This window comes from Equus przewalskii, chromosome 1, assembly GCF_037783145.1.
Source record: "Equus przewalskii isolate Varuska chromosome 1, EquPr2, whole genome shotgun sequence".
Lineage (NCBI taxonomy): Eukaryota > Metazoa > Chordata > Mammalia > Perissodactyla > Equidae > Equus > Equus przewalskii.
The window spans coordinates 170,203,579-170,231,200 of NC_091831.1; the positions used below are offsets into that span (position 1 = coordinate 170,203,579).

Here is a 27,622-nt window from a genome sequence, read left to right on the forward strand (position 1 = left end):
GGGCTATTATAAGAGATACCCCTAAAGTAAAATGACACCAAAAAGTCGAAAATAAAGGGACGAAGAAAACATATACCATAAAAATGCTAACTAGAAGAAGGTGAGTAGAATATTAATTTCAAATAAAAGAGCTCAAGGTAACAATCACGAAGAGAAAACAAGAGGGATATTTTTATTTTCAAAAAGTTACAATCCACAAAAATCACATATAGTTGCGCATTATCCCCAGAATTTCAAAGTACATAAAGCAAAAAGCCTTGTAAAAATATAAGAAGGAGGAAAATCTGTAACCACAGTAAGTCTAACACCCTTGGAACCCGCTCCCATATTCTCCAGGTTTCCCCTGATAGATTAGCAAAAGCTTACCTTTCGTTTAGTGTGTAAGTTATTTCTTCCCAGGTCATAGCATATTCCCGTCCCTGGAGCATGCTGGGAATCGACCCTAGTCATAAAGCTAATTAACGGTAACAAGGGATGAGTGTGGGGTCTTGAGGAGAATGAGCATCCCCTTTCAAGGCATGTGCCTCCAAATAAGGTTATTACGGGGTTTTCAAGCAAAGGAAAGCATGTCTCCTCAGACAGCAGATGGTAACGTACTCCACTGGCTGGGGAATCTTAGGGTGAGCTGGGGGTTTCAAGATTTTTAGGTTTGTTTGCTTTGGAGAAAGATTAGCCCTGAGCTAACATCTGCCAACAATCCTCTTCTTTTTGTGGAGGCAGATTGGCCCTGAGCTGACATCTGTGACCATCTTCCTCTATTTTATATGTGCGATGCCTGCCACAGCATGGCTTGATAAGTGGTGCATAGGTCCACACCTGGGATCCAAACTGGCCGAACCCCAGGCTGCTGAAGCAGAGTGAGCGAACTTAACCGCTACACTCCCGGCTGGCCTCTCAAGATTGTTAGTTTTATCAAAGTCTAGCCAGATATTCCCATTCCAAGTTTCAGAATCCCACTCTCTCCCAGTCAATGCCCTCAACTTTAACATAAGAAATGTGGCAACACTCTGAATTTAGCAATTGTAATTCAACAACCCACATAATTAAATTTTTCATCTGATTTCAGCAATATCAGCCTTGTGGTTACAAGAAATAATTCTTGTAGGGCTGTAACAGAAGCTCTCTGACATTCTGTAGTCAGACCATGACTTGAGCTGAGAGTTAAAGGACCTGAGCTTGACATTTTCTCTCTGTAAATGCTCTAGTGTACTCAGGGCAACCCACCCCACATCACGGTCCTTGTAGTCATCATTACCGACACAACAGTCAAGTCCAGCAGTTGCTCAGGATTCCGAAGCAATTGACATTGCATCACAATTAACTACAGGTGATAGCCTGATGAATTGTGATTCCACTGCATGCCACAGGTTACCAGTATCCCATTGATTACTAGCATCTCATTTCCCATCAGTAAGCAGCTGAGCACTACGCTTAAGCCCAAATACCAAAATACCATAGGGGGGGTGAGTGTAGTGGGTGTGTGTCAGGGAGGGATCTATCTTCTGGGACCACTCCTGGTACCAATTCCTTATCAGTCAGGGTCCTAGTAGGAGACAGAAACTACATAGGAATTTCATCAGGGAAGGTTAATGTAAAGAACTATTTACAGAGAGAATATACTAATGGATAAGGAATACCCTGAAGCTGAGGAAGAGTAGCCAAGGAAGGAACAAACTTGGAAGAGCAGCCCCTTCCCCAGGCTGGAGTTCACATCTCCTTCCTGAGGACCAGGCTGCAGCCCACAGGATGGAGAAGCGCCCTAGGTGCAGGGGCCAGAGCTGGCCCAAAGTGGGTGAGCCGACAGTGCTGAGCAGAAAGCCTCCCGCGGGGTGCCACAGGCAGAGCAATGGGCTGAGGACTGGCAATAAAACTTGCTAGAGGGTAAGTGGCACCAAGTGTCCTACACGTATTCCTGGGACAACCATGGGGCAAGCAAGACAGAAACACTGTAAACAGAAGGGGCCCTTTTCCTCCTGCAATGTCCCTCCAGCGCCCTCTACTGACAAAGTTTAGCATTGCGGCCGACAGCAAAGGAGAAATGTTTACAGAATCTCGCTCCATTATCAAGGCAGTGACGGGCAGAGTTGGCGCTGGGAGGCAGTATATTAGTAGTAACTGTAACTTATTCACTATCCATGGCACCGCCTTTTCCTTCAACCAGCTCCACAGCTGTCTGGGCTCTTCACGCGGCGCAGTACCCTAAACTCGCATTCTCACTAGGGCTGAGCCCCAGGCAGTGCTGCCTGGGGAGTGTGGCTAGAGCTGTCTGTTAACCTTTATTACGAGCATGGTCGTCCGTAGACAGACCCCAGGGGGAGCTCTGGATATCTGCCATCCATAGTTCTCTGAATTCTTCTTGGGCAGCATAGACCCTAACTCCCCCTTGACAGTTTCATTCATCACTCGAGTCTACACTGGGTTGTATTGTTATTCATTTTTGCCCGTTTACCTGGTAATGACTTCTGACGCCACAAATGGTCAAGTGGCTCTCCCAACATTCAGATTCAATAGAAATATCATTGTGCCTCCTCGGGGAAGGGTTTGTCCATCCAAGATGGAGGAAGCATCTGTCCTCTAAGCTGGTAGAGCCCAGATTCATGGGGACCGGAAATACTTTGTAAATGGGTTATCATATAATCATTAGAGGGAGTGCAGGCAAGGTAATTGGAAAGGAAACTGAGGCACATAGAGGTTAGATAACTTACACAAATTGCCCAGTTAGAAACAGTTGAATTTGAATTCAAAATCGGGCCTGACTCCAAAGTCCACATTATTTCCAATATGCCATGTTGCCTCTCTACTAGCTGTCAGGTTGCTATGAAGTATTGTTGACAAATAAATTGTCAGACCCCAAGCAGCCAGTGCTGTCTCAGCATCTGAGCGAATCACCCACATCTCACAGACACGCAGCGCCCATAGTTGTGTTCAGCTGCTTGCAGCATTCCCTGCCTGTCAGTGCTGTTTATCATCCAAAAAGCAGCACCATTTACCCAAGAAGGTCAAAACTGAGCATCTCACCTCTGTGGCTAGGGTTTCCTCCCCTTATCTCAGTGCTGTACCTTTTCCAAGCTTGAAAATACTACAGGAGGACCCAGCTCATGGGGCCAGACCTCCAGCCATTGTATTACCACTCTTCCTACCCCATGGGCAGTGGGTGCTCAGTCTGCTTCAAGTGTGGTGACTGGTTTTGCAGGAAAAAAAAGGCACAACTAGTGATGCATGGGGAGAAATTCAAGCTTTGGAGGGAGGAGGAGCTGACCTTTAAGGACGCCTCCCAGCTGAGCTTGGCTGTTTGTTCAGAAAAGGAGCAGCAGCTGTGAAGGAGCTCAGCCCCTACAGGTGGTTAAATGTCGCCAATGCCTCGCCTTCCAGAAAGGGTGGGGCGGGGCTCACACAGCCTTGAAATATCTGTTTTATGATGCTGTCTATTTCCATGGCTCTCTACTGTGAGCAGGAGAAACACGTGGCTGGGATTTGGGGCAAATACAAAGCAGGACCTACAGTAAATGCAGTCCCTTTTTTTTTCCTAAGAAGCAGCTGGCCATAATTGAATAGGGAAAGAAATGATCATGATGTAACTGTTCTCCTTGAAGATGAAACTTCATAACAATATTACTTTCATTTGCGTGGGTCACCCCTAGACCAGCCTCCCGTGCGGGTTTTAGAGACATGATCTAATTTGTGCAGCTCTCACTGCTCGTCAGGGTCAGGCGTTACTCACACTCTCATTCCACTTTACCCACGAGGCAAGTGAGGCACGAGGCAGAGCCCACCGCGGGAAAGGGTGTGAAATGAGAAAAAGTGCCTTCAGCTGCTGCCACCCAGCAGGGCGCCGGCCCTCTGCCCCTGTCCGCTGTCCCAGCTCCCTGAGCCCACCTCCTTCTGCTCTGCTTCCACTGACCGAAACCTATTTCCTGCGTCTCATGTCTCAGAGCCCGGATGTCAAACGGTGAATCTGACTCATAAATCAGTGCACATGCGAAGAGGCCAATAGGCAGCCTACCCCCATTTAAGTGTATTTTTAGTAAAACATAGCTCTCACCTTTTGTTTAAGTGTGGAGTAATTAGAATTACTTCACTTCTGCTTTGAACAAAGACCAAGAGTGAATGTGGCCCTGTGTGATCTGGAAGGGCCTGTCCTGCCCACATCCTCTTCTGAGAGAGACAGCCCTATAGGGAACAGTGTGAATCGATCCCAGCCCCTCCACCCAGAACCTGGTGGACACCTGACCACAGGTCAGTCAGCCCAGATTTCTGGTCTGGACCAAAAAGAGGAACTTTGAAAATCCTTTTCTTCTCTTGGGAATGGGGAAACAGGAAAGCAGCTGGAATGTCACATAGTCCGAAAGTTATATAGCAGGAAAGTTGTATAGCTAAAGTACTGTGGTCCAAAAGGAACACCTCAGTGGGGCGAGAGAGGCAGAGGGCTGCCCTGAGAGTTTCTTAGTGCCTGGCTGCTCTCTCTGCTTCCAGTGCTAGTCCAGGGAGCCTTCCACTGTTCTTGGTCTGTTCTTGGCTGTCCATGGCATTTCCCCTTGTATCCAAGCTCTACGAAAGCCCTATCTAGAAGATAAGCATGGTGGCCCCCCAGTCAGCAGCAGAACTTGGAGCAAAATCCTGGCGCCCGACCCAAAACCGTCTGTCCTCAAAAACAGGATGATCATGAAAAAATTCTGACCCACTCATCAGAATGGAGGTCTGCCCTGTCCGATGGTGGCAGATGTGTACTGGCTGCCAGCTTATGTCAGGAAGTCACGGTCCTTGGAGGAAGGCCATTACGAACAGCTTCCGGCCCCTTCCTAAATGAGATCATGCTGCAGAAGCTCACTATGAATTATCAAGGATGATACAGTCTTCAAGTTGCTCCCACCCAGACTTGGCTCTTCAAGGCTCACTCCCTGTTCGATGGTACCTGAAAGGAGTGCGGTGGGGCCCTTCTGAAAGACAAGGGAAATCCACTGGTGTGGGCCACAAGCCAATTCCTTGGGTGGGGAACTAAAGTCGTCACTTCAAATTTTGGTTGCTCTGTATCCACATGAGTGAGAATGAGTCAGGGTATGGCGATCGGAGCAGAGGGAAAACCCCTCTGAAGCTCCTGGGGGAAATTTTGTAGGGCCCTATAGATAAATACGGTGCCGGTGGCCATGGCGAAGAGCACAAGAACACCACCTCTCCAGTGGAGCGGTCACTTGCGCCTTCTGCAGATCAATGCATTCTGGCCCCCAGAATATTGACATTTTAAAATAAAACTGTTCCAGGGGCAAGCCCTACGGTGTAGTGGTTAAGTTTGGCATGCTCTGCTTCCACAGCCCAAGTTCGCAGGTGTGGATCCTGGGCAGGGACCTACACCACTTGTCAGCCATGCGGTGGCAGCGACCCACAAGTAAAGTGGAGGAAGATTGGCACAGATGTTAGCTCAGAGCTAATCTTCCTCCAGCAAAAAATGAGGAGGAGTGGCAACAGATGTTAGCTCAGGGCTAATCTTGCTCAGCAAAAGAAGTAAATAAAAAATAAAACTGTTCCATTACTCTTTTAAATGTAAAGATAAAAGTGAATAGTGAGATAGAATGACTGGAGAGTGAGATGGGAGGAACTTTAGGAGTGGAAATCCTCCTGAAGGAGCTGGGATCTAAATGACCCAGCATTGCCCATGCAAAGCAGTAGGGGAACACTCTAGGTAGAGGGAGCAAGTGCAAAGGCCCTGAGGCAGGAACAGCCTGACTTGTTTGAGGAACAGAAAAAGTTTAGTGTAGTGGGAACATAGCAAACAAGCGCAAGAGGAGTAAGAGACAGGCTCTGAGGGACGGGCAGGGCTGCATCCTGTAGAATTCTGGAGGCCAATTGTGTTGACAATCTTCTTTTCGTCCCCACTCTATCCGTATGCCCCTGCTCTGAGCCACCAGAGCCTGACCTGTGCCTCTGTCAATGGGCTTGGTTGACTGTGACTTCTAGGTGTGCCTAGCCAAGGGTGTGCTCCAGGAGCTCTGAAAAGGAAGCAAGAGAGCGGGGTGTTTGGCTCCCTTCTTGCAGGGTCCCGTGGGGCAGCTGGGTTCCTCCTGTGAAGGTCCCAGATCCTGTGAGGGAGCTTCCCTAGGCAGCCTCTCTGTTTCAGTTACTGCTTCCCTCCCTTTCCTTCCACAAGCTGTCCTGCCTGGGGGGGCACCACCTGCGGTGACAGCCTTGGGTACCGCACTCTCTCGCGTGGTTTCCCTATACCCTCCCCACCTTGGGCAAAAGTCCTGTTACTGAACTCTCCTCCAATATCCTAATTTGTGTGTGTCATCCATTTCCTGCTGGGCCCCTGGTTGGTACACTACGAAAAAGTGCTTACATTTTATTAGTAGTTTTCTTAAATCCTTTGCTAGTAGCCTTCCAGCCTGCGAAGCTACATCACGGATCTTTTTCTTTTTTTTTAGCTTTTGTTTCCAAGTGCCTATTAGTGACTGTGTACATGAGGCACGACAGAGCTAAGCGATACTTGAGAGACAACGGGTCCACTGAGAACGAAATGCAGTTGGAGGCCGTGCAGTTCAAGTCCCGAGCAGCATTCCCATGCACAGCCCTCCCTGGGGAATGCGGCCAGTCCCCGCAGACTCGGCTCCCCTCTCCAGGTTAGAAACTTCCTCTTCACCCTAGTGTTGGCTGGAAAACTCTCAGCCATAACCATATTTGGTCCTATTTGGGGAGGGGGGGGAGTGGTGTGTCAAAAGTCGGAGAGAAAAAAAGAATATATATATATATATATATATATATATATATATATATATATACTTACGTAGTTGAGGTCACAGTTTACTCCTAACATACTTGTCTGGGAAAGGCTCAGTCAGAGGTCTCATGACAAAAGCAAAAATCCAAAACAAAACAAAACCTTTCCCTTCCATTGGGTGGACACTGGCTGCTTCCATTCATCTCAATCCAAGAATCATCAGGTCAAGTCATGGCTTTGTCACACTGTGGGAGCCTGAAGGAGCTGCAAGGCCACTGCTGACGGGAGCCTCAGTCCAAGCTCATCACTGCGGGTCACAGCTGTCTTGTTTTTTAAAGCGTGTTTCCTTTATCAAGATAACGTGAATTTCCTGACAAAAGGAAATGTACAGACAGCCCAGAGGGGAGGCAGAAGGTAAGAGGGAATTGGCCAGTGAAAAACCAGAATGTGTGCCGAGGAGAAAGCTTCCCTGGGCTTGGAAGCAGATCCAGGCTTCCAGTACCCTGAGGGGCTGCTGGGGACAGAAGAACCCTGGCGGGATATACTGCAACCAGACTTTCTGCTCACACCTTCGGAGAAAGCCAGAAAAGGCCGAGAAGAGTGTGGGCTCATGAAAGCGAGAGGCAAAGAGGAAAGGATGTAGAGCTTGGTTAAAAATAAAACTTATCAGATGAGAATTAAGTCCTGAGAATGTTATCTCTCCCCACAGGAGGGTGGACAAAAAAAGGGCATGTCAAGGAGAACACAGGCCACAGGATGAATAAGCATAAAAATGAGAGGAAATGACCCAGCAAAGCGCCAACCGTGCGGGAGGAGGGCCCGTCTGGAGGTGCTGACTTTCCAGGACGGGCCCATAACCCTCAAGGGATATAGAAGAAACTGACCAAGGGGCTGTTGTTGGTGGGGAGATGTTTTTCCCACTAAACGTTTTCCAAATGATTTGATTTTTTTCCCCAAGTGCATTTATTACCTTTTCAGAAAAATAAAGGTCAATGGAAAAGGTTCCTGGGGAATTCCTACTTCGTGGCATTTGTAAGGCAGGTAACCTGGCCTCCAATGAACTTTTCAAAATCCAGGTAATTGGCAAATACTTAAGCCCTTCCTCAGCAGCTCACTATGCTTCCTTCATCCTCAACCGGCTCTTGGCCACTAGGAACAGCTACCCACCCCCTAGCCCCACCCCTCGTCCCCCACCCTGTAGACCTACAGCTCTTCTGGGATCCCACGGGAATTTGGGATGCTTCCAAAGCTGTCTTCCAAACGGGCCTACCACACCCAGACCTGTTCTCTCTTAACTCCCATTGCCCTGGAAGCTCTTGGAATGCCAAGTGAGAAGTCCCCACTATTCCTCAGCCCCAAGTTGTCTCCAGCTCTACATCCGCATCCGTCATAAGGGAGGTGCCAATTTCCCTCCAGAAACAGGCACAGAACAAAGACGACTTGTTAAACTGTTAATGGCCCAGTGTTTATCTGCTCCTAAAATAATGAATTTCACTTCACAACTGCTCTTAAGTCTGTATGCAAAATTGTGACAATAAAACACAACAGCCATTCTGTGAGATGTTTCTCTTAACTTTAAAGAGACATCACGAAATGGTCTTTATAAATTTTCTGAGAAATCTCAGCATTCAGGAGCATAAGCAGCAACTACTTCCAAAAAAGCTGACTCTCTTAAGTGCTAAGTTTACCAAAAGTCAAACTAACAAGATTCAAGAAAGAAATCTGATGCTTTTTCAACACTCATAGTCTTTCACAGTATTTAAGGGAGCAAAAGAGCTGTGTTTTATCACTTTTTTTTAAGATTTTATTTTTTCTTTTTCTCCCCAAAGCCACCCGGAACATAGTTGCATATTTTTAGTTGTAGATCCTTCTAGTTGTGGCATGTGGGATGCCGCCTCAGCATGGCTTGATGATCGGTTCCATGTCCGCGCCCAGGATCCCAACTGGCAAACTTCTGGGCCACCAAAGCAGAGCACGTGAACTTAACCGCTGGGCCACGGGTCCTGCCCCGGAGCTGTTTGTTTTAAAGAAATGAAAATGATATCCTTCTAGGAGCCACCTTAAAAAGAGTGGGTAGAAACTGCCCACATGCCTTTGAAAATTAACAGTGTTTATAAATCTCTACTTGCTGTCATTCAGTGGTGATAAAGTATTCCTTAAGATGACACGCCTTGTCTCTCCCCTTAGTTTCCATTTATCAGGTGGAGAATTGTCAGGATCAAAACTCCACTGACACCTCAGCTCCACCCCAAGCCTGAACTGGAAAGTTAGGTGTATCAATAAGAAAGAGAGATCTGCTGCCTTGCCTCCCCTCCGAGTGCTTTGGCATAGGGAGATGAGCAGGGCCACTTGCACACCGTCTGAATGTCCCAATGTGCTGCGATCTGCTGAGAGCCCTCCAAATTGCACCCAGGAAATCCCAATCTGTTTGTGCTTCCAGACGGCCCACACTGCTTCACTCTGCTCTGTGGGAGACGGCACACGCCATCCAGCTCTTGCTCAGCATTCGCCTGAGAGGCCAGTGTTGGCCGCATAGCCCAGATTCCCCCACAATCCTGTGAGGCATGCAGGAAAGACCCCATCACAAAGTCAAGTGAGAATTCAACTGAGAAGTTGGTGTTTTCTGCTCATGAGGTTTATTTTCAGTAATTGACCTTCCTTTAGGATGCTGGCATGAAACCCTTGTTGATAACCAAAACATAATGTAAAAATATCAAGCAGCAAGCATTTAATGCTCCCCCTCTCCCAACTCCACTCATTCCTGCTCTTCTGTTTGGCATCTCCTCTGCAGGAAGGAGACATCAAAGACAATGAGGACCGAGGAGCTGGAAGTCTGGAATCAAAGCCTGGTTGCTGCTCCATCACCGTGTAACCTTTGACCAGCCACCTAACTGCTCTGAGCACACTTCCTCATCTGGAAAGAGGAAGAGCCGTCTCAGGGTGGCTGCAAAGAATAAACACTTGAGAGCACGTAGCACAGGCTGGCATAATAGGTGCTGAGTATGTGACATCATCTTACCAATCGTCCTATATCATGAACCTCTGATCCTGGCCTTGCAAATGTGAACGAGATAGGCCGTGGTAAATGCAGACTCGCAAAGGGCCTCAACTACCAACATGGTGAGACAGCAGCGTATGAAAAGTCACAACTGGATGGGTGTAGACGGTCTGAAAGCAGAATGGGTCTTTTTTTGTAGTTTTTCTTAAAGATTTTATTTTTCCTTTTTCTCCCAAAGCCCCCCAGTACATAGTTGTGTATTTTTGGTTGTGGGTCCTTCTAATTGTGGCATGTGGGACGCCGCCTCAGCATGGCTTGATGAGCGGTGCCATGTCCGCACCCAGGATTTGAACTGGCGAAACCCTGGGTCGCCGAAGCAGAGTGCACAAACTTAACCACTTGGCCATGGGGCCAGTCCCTAGGGGGTCTTTAATATAAACCAGCATCTATTAGCCAACAGAGTTCAATTATAGCCAGCTTCGTTTTGAACACAACTACTCATTTTCACTCTGTTTTGACAAGTCTCTAACCACCCTGCTAACCAGTATTCTTTTCATGCCTTTCAAAAGATTCAAGATTGCAGCTATGTCAATTTCACATTATTTTTATTTAAAATAACTTTACCAAGAACATCCCTTGTGCTTGTCCTCACAGTTGATAAAACACAAAAGTACCTGACACGTCCAAACTCCTATTTTATACAAACTGCTGATCCAGCATGGCGTTTCCCACCATTGCTTTCTAAAACACAGGAAATTTCAAGACTGAGAAGCCAAAAGAAATTAGGATGACCCAGCCTCTGAAAAACCCGAGTTAAAGAAGAAAAACAAAATCATGTCTGAATGGATAATTCATGATTCAGACAGTCCAGCATTTAACTGGTATTAACTACTCTACTACAGATCTATTTAATGCACTTAGGTAAGACTTTTTATCTCCATGAAATTGGATCTTTGGTTCAAAATTTAATCTCCTGCCAAGGACTCTGCACTATATAGGTGATGTAACACTGAGGTAGGCTCTTAACATTTCATTGCCAGGAATATACAGGAAATTGATCAGATTATTTGCCAAATAACGTTTCTTCGGCAAGGCTAAGTCCTCCCCTAAGTGGGCTGTCAAAGAGAGAAGCAAAAAGCAGACACTATCAGAGTCGTATTTTCCAGATTCATCTTCCAGGACTCAAAGTCAGCCATGAAAAATCAGTGCATTAAAAATTGATTTGTTACATTGTTTATTAGTTTACAGGACGTTTATCTGAAAGGAATAAGCAGGGCCTAAGAGGTCAGATCTTTTGGCAAGGCAAAATATTGACTAAAATGAAAGATACAAGACATACTATTGGAACGACATGATATTCTTTCAGAACATTGTCACTATCACTCTCATGACATTAGTAATTGTGGGAAAAAAGTTACAATTTTACGAAATATAAAATTCCTAATAAACAACCCTCTTTCTTTCTATCCTATTGAAGTTTTTCAAAATTGTTCCGAAGGAGGAAGGTGCTCTGACCTATCTGAAGCTACTCTCATGTCACTCCTCCAGTCCCAGGATAGCGAAGGGCAGAATTCTCCTTTGTTCCATTTTCAGATTCATAGTGGTCAATGACCTGTTGTTCAAACAGGTAAACAAATATGAAATGACACTATGTCCAAAGCATTCTAAAACTCTGAGTTTAAATTTGTAAGTCAACAATGAGAGGAACATGTGTATGCAAAAATTCTAGCAAGCCCTTCCTGCCAAAGATGGAGGAAATGAAGCAAACCATTACAACACTAAGGAAGGAGAGCGACTTTATTCGACAAGTATTTACTGAGCCCTTACTGTGTGTCAGGCACTATTTTAGGTGCTGGGAATACATTCCATTGATTAAAAACATACAAAAATCCCTGTCTTCATTGTGCTTACTCTCTAGAGGAAGGATACAACACAATAAACATAATAAATAAGTCAATTACATAGTAAGTGAGAAGTTGATAAGCACTATGGGAAAAAATAGAGCCATCGTGAAAATCAAAACAAGTCTTATCTGGAAACTTTCCAAAACCAGAAATAGAAAAAATAAGCTTCTTTCTTGGAAAGTCTATATATCTGTAAAGGGCAAAAGAAAATATTTTTGGCTCTTTAATGTTCATGGGATTTTTCAAGCAAGAAATTAAAGGGATTTTGAAAATATGAAAATGGAATTGAAACCTAGGAAGAGAAACTTTTATAAAATAGGTGCTTGACACAGAGTTTTTGAGGCAGCATTATCTGTGCTTACCGCAATAGTAGAACCTTCCACAGTTCTAGCAAATTCCAAGATTCTGGCCACACTGCCAATCTCAGTGGATCTGGAGAGTCAAGTCTGTTGAAATAATGCTATTGGGGACAGAAAACGTGGAAGAACTCCAACAGCTTTTCAGGATTTTTTGTTTTATTTCCATTTCCTTTTTAAAATACAACAGCCTACTTTTTGTTATTTTCTTATTTTGTTAAAGAGAAGGGTGAGTTCCTCAAAAAGGAAAACTGAGAAACAGGAATGCCCACATTCCCAACTCCATCTCCACTCTCAAACTGCTCAAGGTGCACATGTTTATTGTATGTTGGTAGACCCAGGTCTTTTGACATCAGAGCTTGTTGACTCTAAACTACCAGCTAGATTTTTTCCCTTTAACTTAAATTCAAATTCCATTTCAACAAAGCAAGCAAAACGACTAATGTCTAGTTTTTGCCTCTGGAGAATTAGGTTCTCTAAGTAAGAAGTAAAAACAGAAAATAAATGGTGTTGTCATCTGTGATCAGAAAGTTGTATTTTCAGCAAAATGAGGCAGAGACAGAAAGTCCAGGTTGTAGGACCAGAAAAAGGAGTGTCTACCCACAGGATACTTAAAAATTGATGACTATGACAGCAGCCCTTTCTAGAGGTAATAACGTCACTAAGTTGTAATAATTCTCCAGAAACCCCAACAGCCCTGGATTAAGAACATCTGAAATTGTTCAGATGACACAAATTTCTGTTTCCTGCTGTTAAGGCTTCAATGATGCCTCTTGGTGGCATCTGTCACCATTTTTCTTCTTTGCAAACTCCTCCTTTCAAATCAGGAAGCATACATAAAGTGCAAGTAGGATTCATTCCCTCGCCCGTGGTTCCAAGCGCTTCTTTTGATGGCCAGTATTTCCAAAGCTATCAGTTAAACCACTGGCCAGCTAGGTCGTCTGCAGGTATTTCTGGGGTTAGCAAATGAGTTCATCTGGCAAAGAGAGTGTCTGAAGGTGGATGAGGTCTTGGCAAGAAAACCCAAAGTACCATTGGCAAGACAGGGATGTGAATGATGCAAGCAATAGGGGGGGTTCTTGTCACCGAGTCACTGAAGAGGCCTTCTTTGGATCTCAACTCTTAAAGGGAATTCAGGAACTGTTACTAAAAGGAATGAGGCCAGCGGATTTCAGAGCTCGGTCAGTCTTCAGTGAGGGAAGATTCAGTTTTTCCTGGGTTGGGGACAGAAAAGAAAATGAAGAGGGTAAGGAGCCAGATCTGATGAGTTTAATGTCACAAATGTCACCCCAAAAGCCTCCAGTAAATATTTCCCATTTTACAGAACAAAGCTGAGCAAAGTGCTTCCTGATAGGGCTTAGCAAAAAGTGTTTTCTTTGTTATTAATAGATATTCAGTACAAATGAGTCATGGGTTAGGCAAGGTGACCTATAACTTTACTGCAGGATTTCTTAGATTCCTTTTTCTTGATTAATATGCCAATGAGCACTGTGACTCTTCAAGAGAGGGATACAGTATGTAATATTTCCCACATTTTGGAGACCAGGAATATATCTTCTTGCAAATCAACTTACCCGATTAACAGCACCATTTGGGAAATGCTGCCTTACGATACTGACTGGATGGGACAGGAATGGTGTTAGATCATATGCAGTTTACATTACACGAGCCCAGTTTTTATATTAAGAGTATGGTCCCATACCAATATAACAAATTAACCATTATAGCTGGGTTCCAATGTATTTCCTTCATGTGCCAAAATCCTTCATGAGCAAAATTTAATGTTATGTTTGATAGGTGAATATTAATGATAACAAGTAAACTCTTTCCCATCTATTATAAACGGTCACCAATCAGTGGGCATTCACGGGGGATGTCCTTTTTTTCTGATTTTTCCAGCAGAGCTAAGGCCAGAGTTTCAGGATTAAGCCCATCAAGATGTCATTATAGGAAGCTAAGCCACAGCTGAGACTGAACAGAGTATATTAGAATATATATAAAATGGAACGATTTGATCAAAAATCACAGAAAAATATCAAACACATACTAGTTAAATTCCTGAATTTCTTTTTGGCTTCTGCCCTTTCTTCAGCATCAAAGTACCAAACAGTCATAGCGTATCTGTGAAAAATAAGCAGATATATGTTTAAAAATATTACCAAAAAAATTAAAAATACTGTAAGTCTCACATGAGAGTCATTTGTAAAGCCAACATTTAAAGTGTTCTCTATTATTAGAAGTCCATCCTAATTTTAATTTAAAATAAACTTCTCTGGTTTCAATTCTATTTAAATGTAATAAAATATGTAAGGAATTCCAAGTATGTGCCGGGCATTATCCTGGGCAATGGGAATTCAAATGACCACGCGAATACATCTGCCTCTTTCCCTAAGAGCACAGGCTCCAGCAGGGGAGACAGGCGACTTAAGAAATAATGTAACAAGTCAAGACGATCTACACAGAAAGGACTAGAAGGGAGACATTCTGCCAAAGACTGGGAAACCCAAGTTGGTGGGGAGAGCACAGAGAAGAGGAGGTGACATCTGGGTGAAGCTTTGAAGAATAACTTATTTAAATGACAGGACCCTTAAAACGCATGGCTTGCTTTCTTTAGTTTTGGACACTGAGGCAAAGATGCAATGGAGTAATGGATGCCCTCAAGCTATCTACTGCATTCCCATTAACTTCCTTTATTCCATCTATAAGAAAGACTGTAATAGCCATCATTTCAGGCGTGAATTTTCAAAAAGTTTCATTTTACAATTATTATTAGCTACTAGAATTTCTATAGCACTTGATTTTTTTTTCAAGGGCTTCCCATCAACATTTCCTAACGTTTCCCTTGTGACTTTGGTCATCAAAGAACTAGGAACAAGAAGGGAATTCTGGCATGAATGACACAGTCCAATTACTGTACCCCATTAAACAAGCCACAAGCAGATTTGGTGGTAGAATTAGTTACCTGCTCACCTAGGGCACATTCCAATTTGACATTTAATATGCAACCCTGTGTGGGGCTCAGATCTGTGATTTCTGGAGGGGGATACTTATAAATCTTAGGCACGTTACACATGTGATTTTAATTTAATTAGGCTTGTTAAGGTTTAGTCATTATCCTTCTAGGCAAGTTCTCTCTCCCTGCCCCCAACCACTATTCCCAATTCAAGCCGCACCAGATACCGCCGGCCTCCAATACCTCCTGGTTTACAGCTTTGGCCATAAAACAAAGGTAAGTGCGAGGCAGAATTCGAAATTAAGATTATGCCAAGGGTCTCTAGATTAATACTAAACAATACTAAGTTGTTCAGTTACTCCTAAAATCTTCCCGTGCATGATCTCAAGAAAGGATTTTTAAAAATCCAATTCTTGGAACACAATGAATACAGTGAGCCCAAACCAATTTTAAGCTAAGGAAAGGGTAAAAAGGAAAAGAAGTCAGGACAAAGTCCTCTTTCTTTTCTCAAGGTTCCTTCTCTGCTTGCAACAGCAACCTGTCAACTCATCCAGAGTTGACCAGACAGAATTCCCGATCTGTGACCGCTGACATTCTCTGGGGGTAGTTCAATTCCAGGGGGTTTCAAGAAGTGGTGGGGGAGAAAGGAGAGAAGAGAAAAACATCCCGGGAAATTTGGAATCCAATATGCTCACTAATGGAAAACGATGTGTTGCTAGTTCAAACTGACGTTAGGTTTTGTGTACTAAAGAACCCAAAGTTTCCCGTTCAATTTTTATTGATTTCAAACAGGTTTGCTCTCAGCTTTGGGGTGTCGTTGGTCCCTCATGTGCACAGGACACGAGTTTAGAGAATTCTCCGGGGACTGGGGTTTGTACGAGAGGCTTCTCAAGAGGAAGCGTGGCCGCGACTATTACCTGGTCGCATAGGAAGGCTGGACTTCATGTGGGTTCCTGCGGTCTGACCAGAAGAATAAGAGTCTGTCAAAAATGGGCTCCACATCCGCTATGAATGATTTCCCTTCTGGAAATATCCGCAGGACCCCACCGTGTAACTGAGGGCCACAAAGAAGGTGGATTATTTCCTGGCCTTACACATAGTTAATTAACAATGATATTTCAGCCTCGTCTAGAAACCATGCCATCTTTCAACCTCCACTCCAAGTGTGTACTACTCCAAATTTTTACTTCAACCTTTTACTTTGTACTAAATTTTACTTCAGACTTGGCTAGACCCATCTCCTTATTCACCTGAGACCAAATGAAGCCTTCCCACCCCCACAATCATGAAGCCCACGGATACAAAATGGAGTACTATTAGGTGGAATCAGACAGAATTGCCAGTTTTTGACTGTTTTTGACCTACAAAACCCCCCAGCAATTTCATACGGTTCAATCTAACATTAACAGCTTTCTAGGGTAGTCATCACGCATAACATCCCCTTCAAGTAGAATTTACAGCTTTCTTTTGAACTCCTCCAGCTCCTATGCGATCTCATCAGTTGGAAGTTACATGTTCTTTTTTCTGAACTCTCAGGCTTCCTTATCTGTACCTTTTATTACATATATCACTGTCTTTCTTGAATTACTTTTTTTACACGTATCCCCGATCTGTCCTAATGGAAGACCCACACCAACGGAGAGTCCAGGCCTCAGGCTCAGGGTCCCCCCACAGCACAGGGCCTGGCTCTAGCAGGCACTCAAATATTTGTTCAACGATTTCAAACTTTGCAATTTATTATCACTGATCTGACAACTCTATTCTTTTGCCTACAACATCACCTTTCAAGATTTTACAGGACAACTAAGGAATATAGTCCAGTCATGTTACCAAACAGGGAGAAAAGACGAGCCTTGTCACTGATTCCCTGGCTTCCCAGCTTTAGTTTTTCTGACCCCAGATAAAATATCCCTGCAGTATTAGCATCTGCCCTAATGAACAGGAAATGGAGACGCAGAAGGTCCAAAAGCCAAATAAGCTTGAAAAGTTCTCTGACTTCTCAGACTCCTAAATCATCCTTAACTTTCAGAAAGCATACAAATTCCAGACAAACGTTTGTAAGCGTGGAACCAGACTTCATATCGCTATCTATCTATAAGTTCCAAAATATAAAAATCAGCCATAAAGCCTCTGGCATTCACAACTGTAGTAAACCATGGCAAGCAGCCACCAATGAGATGTATCACCCCAAGAGAACGGACTGTGTGGGAAACCTCGCTTGGGGATGATTTTATAGCCCACAGTTCTATTTTTGTGGAATCCGCTCAATGTTGCTGCTGGAAGGGAAAAGTATATATCTTATTCTGCATTGACAGTCATCTCAGCTCTGGATTAGACTAAAAACATTGATTGCCATTCCTAAAATAAGAAATTCTCTTCTAACCTAATAACGACCCTACGTACCCTCCATCAAATTAACTTTATATCCATTATTTTCATCTCATCAGCTTAAGTACTAATACCATGGGAGGGGAAAAAGGAAAACGTAAAATAGAAAAGCTTTATCAGCAGGAATTATGAACTCCTAACCCATCTCTGAGTCATCTGAGTTCCTTTCCTACAGTTTCTAACCCCACACTCTCCTCCCATTATTCCAAAGTACCTTGGCATCCCAATTCTTGTTCAGATAGTAGATGCAGGTGATGCAGCGGCCGTCACCGTTGGGGTTGTCTACATGTCGAACATAACCTGTTCCATTTCCCGGGTAGCAAGCCACCATCGCCTATGGAGAAATCCCAAGAAAGCTGGTTAACAAAGCTGAAACAACCTTCTCCCACTGGTGAACAGCTGAGTAACACAGTCTCCTTGGGTGCTATGGGACATTTATAGGTGGCTGCTGGCTTCTTAATTGCAGGTACAGTACATAAATTTGGACTCCTCAGCATGTAAGATTAACAGCCAAGTAACACCACATGGCTCAGCCCAGTGGAAAGTGGGTCAACAATATTTCCATAGCTCTAAAACATTTTAGACAGTAACGCATCTACATTGTCATTAGGAGCTTTCTTCAATGCTCCTTTTGGAAAAAGCAGGTTCTGGGTTCCCACCCTAGACCCACAAATTCAGAATCGCTCCATATGGAGTTTAGGGGTTATGCTTACTCAACAAGGACTCCCGAATCACTGAATCACCCACTGTCTTAGAACAATGGTGGAGGAAGCCATACCAACAATCCTTCTGGAAATTACTATCAGCGGATTACTATTAAGAGAGTAACAAATCTCTAATTGTTCCATGGAAAAATTACAGCAAGGAGTAGAGAAATATAGGCAAAGTGCAAAAAGCTAGTTCTTTTCACAGGACACTGCCCTATTTCTAAAATATTTTTATAGGCATGAGATATATGCAGGAAAGATACTGGAACTACTGGAACTGGCAACAGAAGATGAGGAAAGGGCTATTTTTCCCGTTTTGTTTGTTGATGTATTCTACTAGAACAGTGCCTGACACATGGAAGGTGTCTGTTTAAAATCTGATAGATAAATAAATAAATGAATTAGCAAATGACTCTTTCCTCTAAAGAGTAAGTTTACGTTCTACCTAGATCAATAGAGATTTCTGTCATTTTAAAAACCTCTCTTCAAACATGCAGGTAGCAATCCAGTTTGTACTTTCCCTTATAAATGCCAGGGCAGTCTCATTGCTTAAAGGATCAGTCAGGTAGAGGCCCAAAGCTGTGCTCTAATGGCTCCATGAATCAGCTTCGATGCTGTGGGGGCCACTCCCATGGTAGCGTTGAAAACTTGAACTAGGCATGGAGCTTTAAAGGCTTCACACACACTGCATACTGGAATAATAAGGCTGAACGGTCACTTGGCTCTGCAATGAACTTAAAGCTTAAATCACCATCTCTCTCAAACTTTATACCCCCATTCAGCTAGCAATCCCCACATCCTGCCTTTGAACATCTAAAACATGAATGCAATGTCGTCTTAGAGCTGAAGTTAGGCTGTTAGCTTGAACATCTTCCAGAAGGTGGAATTTTGAGGCTACTGCAATCAAGATTTAACAAATGATGGTACCACCAAGCAAAGGATGGCTTGGGGAAAGGTGATTGGCAGCAGACAGAAATGATGGGCCTAGCTGGGGAAGAAGAGATAAAAGAAGTCACCTGTGAGGATGAGGATGCGGTAATTACCCATCCCTGGAAGCAGCTATTAGGATTCTAAGAGCCACCACTGAGCCAATAATGAAAGTCACTTAAGCCACAAACAATTACAGCCTGGATTCCCCACCATCTCAGCCTCTCCCCACTGTGAAGGCTTGAAAAGAAAAAGTGCTCCATCAACGCTACACAATCTTACATTCTTAAACAGCTCCACTCTAAGGAAAAGGTCAGTGGTCTGGATGCCTGCCATCTAGTTCACTCTGCAACTGATCGTGTGAACCCAGGCTCGGTTTCTTTTGTATAAAGAGGGGCTTGGGTTATATGGCCTCTGAAAGTCCGAGAAGATTTAAGACTTGATCTAAGCATCAGCCCCAGAAAACGCAACAGAGTTCCTCAGGGCACTGTGAAGTATTTATCTGCCTCAGCACTCAGCTTAAACACTGAAAAAACAGATACAAACTCATAACAATATAGTCCTTACAAATTGCAGCATTTATAAAACACACACAGAGAAGGAGCTAGCACATTCCAGGGGATTTATTAGGAGGCTAAAACTCCTAATTGTCAGCAAAGTATCTGACTGCTTAAGCGAGAGGAACAGAGAATTTTTCTGGCCAGAGTGAATCTTCACCCGTTCTCCTTGTTCCTGAAGCCACAGCATCAAGTCTGAAACAATGGAAGGAAATCATTGTGGGCCTCGGTGGGCCTGTCAAAATGACACAGGCCAATTTTATCAGTGTTTTCTGGACAAGAGCCATTGGAGATGGGTCTTGGCTTGGGCACATTCCCAACTACTGATTGGTCTTTGACACAGTCCAAAACCAGGAGGCTAAGGATGCACTGAGAAGCAAGCCTCACTTCAATGACGAGTCACACATTTCTGTGCCAATTTGTGCACGGGGCAAAAACAAACCCCGGAAACTGATCGGGTCAAACGCACTGCTATCGAGACCTCAACGAGTCCAGGAAGGGATTCAGACGGTATAAAGGAGGAGAATGCTTCAGAACAGTAAGAACGGGGGCCAGACTACTTCAATGATCATGTGATAAATATGCCAGGCAATTAACAATGACACTGATCAGGAGGATAGGAAGGATGCCACATCTACTGTAGACTGTTTATTTGCCAAAATTTCCTGACTGGATTAATATTTGAAATTCACTGAGGTTTAATAACATGTTAGTGTGACCTACAATAGCACATATACTATACAATATAGTCCTATTCTTGGATGTACAGATAAATCCACAGGTCCCCTTATGCATTCACCATTCCTTCCTCTGACCTCACCGTGGACACCCCCCTCCCACCATCCCCAGAGGCCTCTCCACAGCTTTGTAGCGAAAGGAAATGAGCAGAGGGGTGAACCCCTCCCAGGCTGGCTCCAGACCAGAGATGTGTGCTCCAGACACCTAGGCGGCCACGTTGAGGCAGGACACATGTACGGATTCTCTGAAGATGTCCACAGATATACAGCCAAATCCAAGTCACAAAATCTGCTCCCCAAATGCCACAGGTGGAAAACAGTGGATCTGTTACAGTTATTGTCAAGCTGGCTTCATAAAAAACCATGTCTCATTAATCCCAAAGGTAAAGTTGAAAAATTAAAGTCCAGGATGTCCGTTCCAATGCTAGATCGCATGTATAAACCATTTCAAAAAGTTGGTGTCGGTGACCTCCATTGTCCATTCAGCAATGACGATCATTTTAGATCCACAGCTGGGAAGGGGTACACGTGCCCCAGCCCAGCCTCCAGTTAGACTCAGCACTTATCTAACAACAATCAACAAGAGATTTTTTGAAGAAGAAGAATAGCCCTGAGCTAACATCTGCCACCAATCCTCCTGTTTTTGCTGAGGAAGACTGGCCCTGAGCTCACATCTGTGTCCATCTTCCTCCACTTTATATGTGGGATGCCTACCACAGCATGGCTTGACAAGCAGTGCCGTGTCCGTACCCAGGATCCAAACTAGCGAACCCCCAGCGGCCAAAGCTGAACATGTGAACTTAACTGCTGCGCTACCGGGCTGGCCCCAAGAGATTTTTATAGAATTGTATTTTACATCTCTCATGACTTTGGAGTCAGATTCATTAGTATGACTTGACCTTAAACAAGTTATAATAAGGTGGCATTTACGTGAATTTTAACTCAGTAAATTAAAATGCTGATTTTAATGCTCTCATTTTATTTGCAAAATTTGCAATAAATGTGAATCCATTTTTAAAAATTGTCAAGAATAGCATAATTTCAAAGCTGTCTGATTGAGTGACCTTTCAACTGGTATTTCGGTCCACTGCCAAATGCTAGCCCCCTCTACCTGCTAAGCAGAAATACCAGGCAAAATTTGTAAGGATTTGTTTTGAATTATGAATGGTCTCGAGCAGAACATACTTTCAATAAAATGCAACCTGAGTACAGAATAACCTGTACTTAAGCTCTTTACACCTCAGTTTTCTCATCTGTGAAATGGGTTTATGAGGAATAAGGAGACGACCCATTAAAATGTGTAGTGCAGGCCTGCACCCACTAACTGCTGGTTAACGTTGGCTATTGTTAAACCTGATGATATGCTCGTTGTCTTCCCCCCACCTGGGGCTCCAGAATGTCTCCCCTTCAGGAATCCAATTCTACTTAAGTGCATTGTGACTTCAAATCCAGGCTGGCAAACTCCAACAGCTTTGGGCGTTGGCAAGTAACCTAAATGCCTGTAGCCAATCAGGTTTCTATGTGTCAGAACTCTGAACTACGTGCGATGCTACCACACCAGGGAATCTGCTGCCCTTTGCAGTGAGCGCCCAGTGTTACAAAATCTTCAGATTTTAGCAGAGTAGCAGGCAACCGAACGGGATCTGTATATAAACTGTCCTGAATATTTTTGACCCCAATTTTTAAATCAGGGCCACAAAAAATACATCCTGTCGAATTTTGAGATCGCCGTCTGAGGTCTCCTAAGAAGTCAGGCTACTCTGCAATAGCTCTGGAGCTCCAAGTGGGCACCGTCCCCGTCTCTCCTCACCAGGCTCAGACGCTTCCTGTCCCAAGGCACAGCCCCATCCTCCAGCGCCATCCGCACTCCACACGCCTCCTCCACACCTCCCTCCCCTCTACTCCTTCCCTCATGTCTGCTCTGGACAGAGCAATGGGGACCCCAGATCCTTCTCCTCTCCATCATAAGACGCTTACTGTGCAGCGAATTAGATGTGTAAAGACTTGAGAAGAAAGACATGAGACCACGCACCTTCTTCGGCTTGGAGAAACAGCCTAGCAACTCATCAGAGTGGAGAATGTAACAGCCGAAGTTTTCTGGCCAGAAATGAGTCTAATTTATATTCGGGTGACAACAGCCTAGGTAACAAACTTCCAATGTTTCTAATCAGCTGTAGGTGGAGGAGCTGAAGGCTATACTCCCAGGCTTATTTTTCTGGGACATTTGTGTTCACACATATTTTAACACTTACATTTAATGTGGACAGTGAGCAGAGCAGCCCCACGGTTGTACCTTTATGTCCCATATTCATAAAGGCATCCATGAGGAAGGGACACTATTTGGTAATTCATCAGGGGGCGTGGGCGGTTTGTTAGTAAGTGGAAAAAAGGCACATATGGTGTGCTTTTAAAAAGAAAAACAAAAATAAAAAATCTTTAAGAATTCAAACTGCTATATGCAGGTGCACCATAGGAGAGGCTGGAGTGAGAGAAAAACCAGAAGAAGAATGACCTTTGCAAGTTTTGCTCTTTTAAAAAAAAATCTAGGGACCGGCCCGGTGGCATAGTGGTTAAGTCTGCGCACTCTGCTTCGGCAGCCCAAGTTCGCAGGTTTGGATCCTAGGCGTGACCCACACACCATTTATCAAGTCATGCTGTGGCAGGCGTCCCACATATAAAATAGAGGAAGATGGGCACAGATGTTAGCTCAGGGTTAATCTTCCTCACCAAAAAAAAAAAAAAATCTAAAGATAAATTAAGCCAAAATGTCATTTTCCACTATTTTCCACTTGGCTCCGACAAGGGGTGAGATAAGAGAACTCCAAAAATCCTTCACAGGGGCAACGAATTTAAATCCAGAGGACATGGAAAGCAAACTGGAATTATTGCTTTAGCCTTTCTTCATCTTCCCTGTTCAGGAGTGTGTAATCTTCAAGGATATCTTGTGGGACCCACCATTGTCACTTAAATTCCTAAAGCACTATATTCATAAGGCATCTTTACAAGATGATAGCAACTGTGCAAGGCTTTCTCCAAGAGTTCAAGAAAATGCCACTGAACAAAGCTCACTTTGCTGCCCATCCCATCTTTCCTATGACATTGAACCAAAAAGTAAGCTGTCATGTGATGACGAACAGCTCAGATGCATAAAAAGTTTTTTAAGGGGCCGGCCAGGTGGCACAGCAGTTAAGTTTGCCAGTTCTGTTTCGGTGGCCCGGGGTTTGCTGATTCAGACCCCGGGTGCAGACCCACATGCTGCTTATCAAGCCATGCTGTGGCAGGCCTCCCACATATAAAGTAGAGGAAGATGGGCACAGATGTTAGCTCAGGGCCAGTCTTCCTCAGCAAAAACAGGAGGATTGGCAGTAGATGTTAGCTCAGGGCTAATCTTCCTCAAAAAAAAACAAAAAGAGAAAAAAATGCTTTAGGATTTTTATGTATTCATTCTAACTTCACCTAGACTGGCATAAAGAAATCAGTTGTAGATCATGCAAGCACTTTCAAGAAAAAAGTAGGAAACTTTGTGCAAACTACCAAGTTATCTTGGCATCTCACTTATTATCTATCTTACTGGTTAAGAGCAAGCCTAGCTTTTCCTTCCTCCTGGTGCCTCTAGTGAAAGGCTGAAGTAACAAAATGAGGGGGAAATGGGAAATAGGCTTTTGGTGGGCAATAACATGAGCTGTGTCCAGCTACCAGGTTCCCCTTCCCAAAGTTTCAGCATCTGACCAGACAATTCAGATTCAGAATGACAGTCAGACATCTGTCAGGTAGGCAAGCCTTTCAACAAACCCCAAGTCATTCATTAAAATGTTTTCTACTATTCTATTTCTACAGTGAGAACGACTTCTGCCTTCCTCATTTGCCCTAAATCCACACTAAAAATTCCTCTTTGAACCTAGGTACCCAGAACACTGCTACCTATAACCTCACCTCCAATTTAGAACAATAATCCTCACGCCCCCATACCTGAATTTTGTAGCAATGCAGGAACTTCAGTAATTCTGAGAATGAAAAGAAGTTATAGCCCTCTCAGTTGCTCTGGAGAGGGGGGTCTGTCGGCCCTTCTGGTCCCCCAACAGCATCGTGCCCGTAAGGGCAAGGGATCTGCCATCTTCACTGGGAGACCTGTCCTCACGTCGACCTTTTCACCATTTTAGTCTACTCTGAGGTCCTAGCTTCAGGGTCATGCAAACAACCATCAACAACTACCCAGACGCTGGAAACTTCTCCTAGCTCAGTGATAACAGTTCCTTGAGACTCTTACATTACAGAGCTGGCCTCGCGCGTGCGCGCGCACACACACACGCACGCACACACACACACAAGTCCTCATAAAATCACAGAAGGTTCACAGGCCTGTAAAGTCTAGCTGTACTAGACCAAGCTTCTATTCCAGAGGATCCTGCACTTCATGCATGAACTTGAGTGACTCACCCTCCCGCAAGAAGCCACTGAAACTCTCAAAGGCCAGGAATTTAAAGAGACTATTATCATTCCTTTCTGAATTGTGGTTAATTCCTCTCGTTGGAGGGGATTCAGCCAGAGCCCTGCAATTAAGCACAGTAAACAGGCCCGGGAACATCGACATATCAATACAGGCTGTTTGGGTTTGGGAAGGCGGCCCTTCCCAGGGAGGCCTGGCTTTCGGCCAGCAGAGTGACGGCTGAGTGACAGGGCTACGTGCGCTGCGTGAGGGTGGCAGCCAGCCCACACCCGAGAGCACACCGCGGGGCAGACCGCAGAGGGAACGGGCACAGGAGAGCCCCCCGCCCCCGTCACCACTCCAGTTACCAGAGAAATGTTTTTAATAAGGACTTCCTTGCAATTATGAAATCAGCAAAGGTCGGCCAGGCCCAGGGGTAAGGACATTAAAACAGGCATTTAACCACATCCATTCTGATACCTTTCCCCAAATCATAATGGCTGCCATTCTGAAGACCCACGTAGTCCAGGTGGCACTTTATGGTGGCGCTTTACACATATGGTCCCATTGAATTTCCTGGTTAGGGGGAAGGTGAGCAGCAGCCATCCCCCCTGAGTCACACTGCTCACACGCCTTCAGGAGAAGTCATTAACCCTGGAAGTTATCATATGAACCTAGGCGTTATCTTATTCCTATGCAAACCCATTCAGGAGTAATCCTTAAGGCAATGATGGAGGTAGGAATTCGCAATATTTAACTTCTTTTGATGTGAGAAACAGCCCTCTTAGAAAAAGAAAACCTGTAGCTCTCTAACGGCTCTGAGCCTAACAGACAAAAAGAATGTTTGAGACTGCAGGACTGTCAGAGAATTCAGTATGGTTGTCTGTAAACTCTCATCTGAAATGAATCCTAAAATACTTGAGGGAATCCATGATAACTTACAATTGAGGAGACAAGGTTTTATTAATGGGTAATATAAAAAAAAAAATAGTCACCTATCAAAACACGTCATGAAAAATACCTTGAAGCCAATAGTCTTCAGATAAGAAAAACCAGGAAAACACTTTACCTGCAATTCCCAGTGAATTTTAAGAGTATTAACAGCGGACTCTGCAACTATGTTGGAAAATATAAAGTTAAAGAACTTTCCAGGAAACCAGATCTTGTATTTACATTTGCATTTCAGCCCTTGGAAAAACATATCTGCTGAAGGAAAGAAATGACACACAGCAAGTTGGTTAAAATTAGAGCTCACAAAATTCAGTGGGCACGTTTATGGACCAAGCAAACTTCGGTATGGTGCTTACTACGTGCGAACACTGTTCTCTGTGCTTCACAAATGTTACCTCATTCAAATTCCTAATAACGCAAGAGGCAAGAGCCATTATTATCTCCATTTCACGGATGAGGAAACTGAGGCACAAGGAGGGTAGGTAACTTGCCTTGTCGAACTCAGTCCAACTGCAGAGTGTGAGGCCTTCATCATGGTCATGATTTACCATCACGCTGATCTAATGTCGAACATGAACCAACCCACCCCACTTTTGAGGGAACTAAGACCTTCCTTCGCTTCTGCTTGAAGTATCTGACTCCCTAAGCATCAGCTGTCCAAGGTGTCTTTGTTGGTTACTCCCACTACAGGACACTCAACCCCACTCTCAACTTTCTGTGGTGCCTGCAGGGCCCATATCCGCTTCCGAGGCGACTGGTCTGCAACGAGCTCATGCCTCGTCTCCAGGCTGCCGTTCCCCGGCCCGCCCGGGTTTCTAGGGAAGGAAGTGAGCCTCTCCAGGACCTTTCCTTATTAGCTCAGGTCAACACCTGCCAAGGTTTTCAGGCTTGTTTCAAAGTTAGAAGAAAAAATTTTAAAGGAAATACATGAGTGCATTTCCCTTGGGAAGACAAGATCCAGCACCTGGTAAATTCAAAGGACTCCCAGGGACGAGATAAATTTCCCTTACTCAGATGCAAAGCTTGTTTAGGAGACGTCTTATCTCTATTTCTACCACATTAATGAGAATTCACCAAAGGCCAAACTTTCTAAAATAACACAAATTAGAAGACACTGAGTATACACCCACTGTGTCTTGCAGGAGGGGCGAGATCCAGAAGACCTCTTAGAGGAAAGTAAAAAGGTTCTTCCGAGAGAAATGTACAAACTATTTGGGGAGCAGCAAGGGACTGGAAATAAAGGAGTGCCTGGCTCTGAGTCTAGGGAGCAGGGATGGTTAATTTAATTGTCCCCATGTTCCTCCAAGACAGATATAAGCCCCATTTTACAAATGTGGAAACAGAGTCAGAGACACAAAGTAACTTCGGGACATCATAGAACTAAGCGTGGTCTTTCTGCCACTAAACCCTGCTTCTAAAATATGAGGAAAAAACTGTTAACTGAAAACAGGTGCTATTATTTCCAGACCGCCCATGAACGAAATTGTCTTCCCTCGACTCAACAATGCAAGACGCTCCAATGATTCTCGTGGCTTACCAAATACAGGCTCAAACCCTTAACTGGGAAATCAAGGCCCCCCATGCAGAGGGAGGAAAAGGCAAGTGGTAGCTGTGATCTGACCTCAACCTAGTCAGACCTTTGATTCCAGTCAAGCTGGATTCATTTGTCAGCTTTTCCCCCCAGAGCCCCACACCTGAGCCTTCTTGGGCCTCCCTCAGGCAGCCATCTCACCCCAGAGGGCCAGAAACCCCCCTAGGCTTCTGTGTGCGGTCCACAGCACATAATAGATGCTCAATACAGAGAGACTCAACTGCTACAAGGCGCTGTTTTCCAGTTTGTGCTCATCCCAAGTCACTAGGATTCTTTCCCATCCTTCCTTGTGCCTTCAGCTTGCACTCCTTGAAGCACTCCATGCTGGATACACGAAGGGGAGCAATTCTGAGTCATTAACAAAGACTTTTCCCCTCCATTCAACACAACAGGAGAGAATCAATTCCAAATTCTGCTC

The 27,622-nt window shown here is 44.4% G+C and overlaps 1 protein-coding gene and 1 long non-coding RNA gene across 2 annotated transcripts in view; one reads left to right on the forward strand and one right to left on the reverse strand.

Annotated features, from left to right (window-relative positions):
- The first annotated feature begins 1,370 nt into the window (after positions 1-1,370).
- Positions 1,371-9,683, forward strand: LOC139084710 (uncharacterized). Its single transcript, XR_011542349.1, has 3 exons — positions 1,371-1,881; positions 6,417-6,611; positions 9,501-9,683. It is a non-coding gene; the product is annotated as an uncharacterized lncRNA (long non-coding RNA).
- A 612-nt stretch (positions 9,684-10,295) lies between these two features.
- The window catches only part of EGLN3 (egl-9 family hypoxia inducible factor 3), a 28,001-nt gene continuing 10,674 nt past the window's right edge, over positions 10,296-27,622 (reverse strand). Inside the window, exons 2-5 of the mRNA XM_008526304.2 lie at positions 17,523-17,642; positions 15,838-15,974; positions 14,015-14,088; positions 10,296-13,181 (exon numbers count right to left, since the gene is read on the reverse strand). Of these exons, the coding sequence (XP_008524526.1) occupies positions 13,150-13,181; positions 14,015-14,088; positions 15,838-15,974; positions 17,523-17,642 (363 nt within the window). The 3' untranslated portion in view covers positions 10,296-13,149. The remainder of the gene's footprint in view (positions 13,182-14,014; positions 14,089-15,837; positions 15,975-17,522; positions 17,643-27,622) is intronic.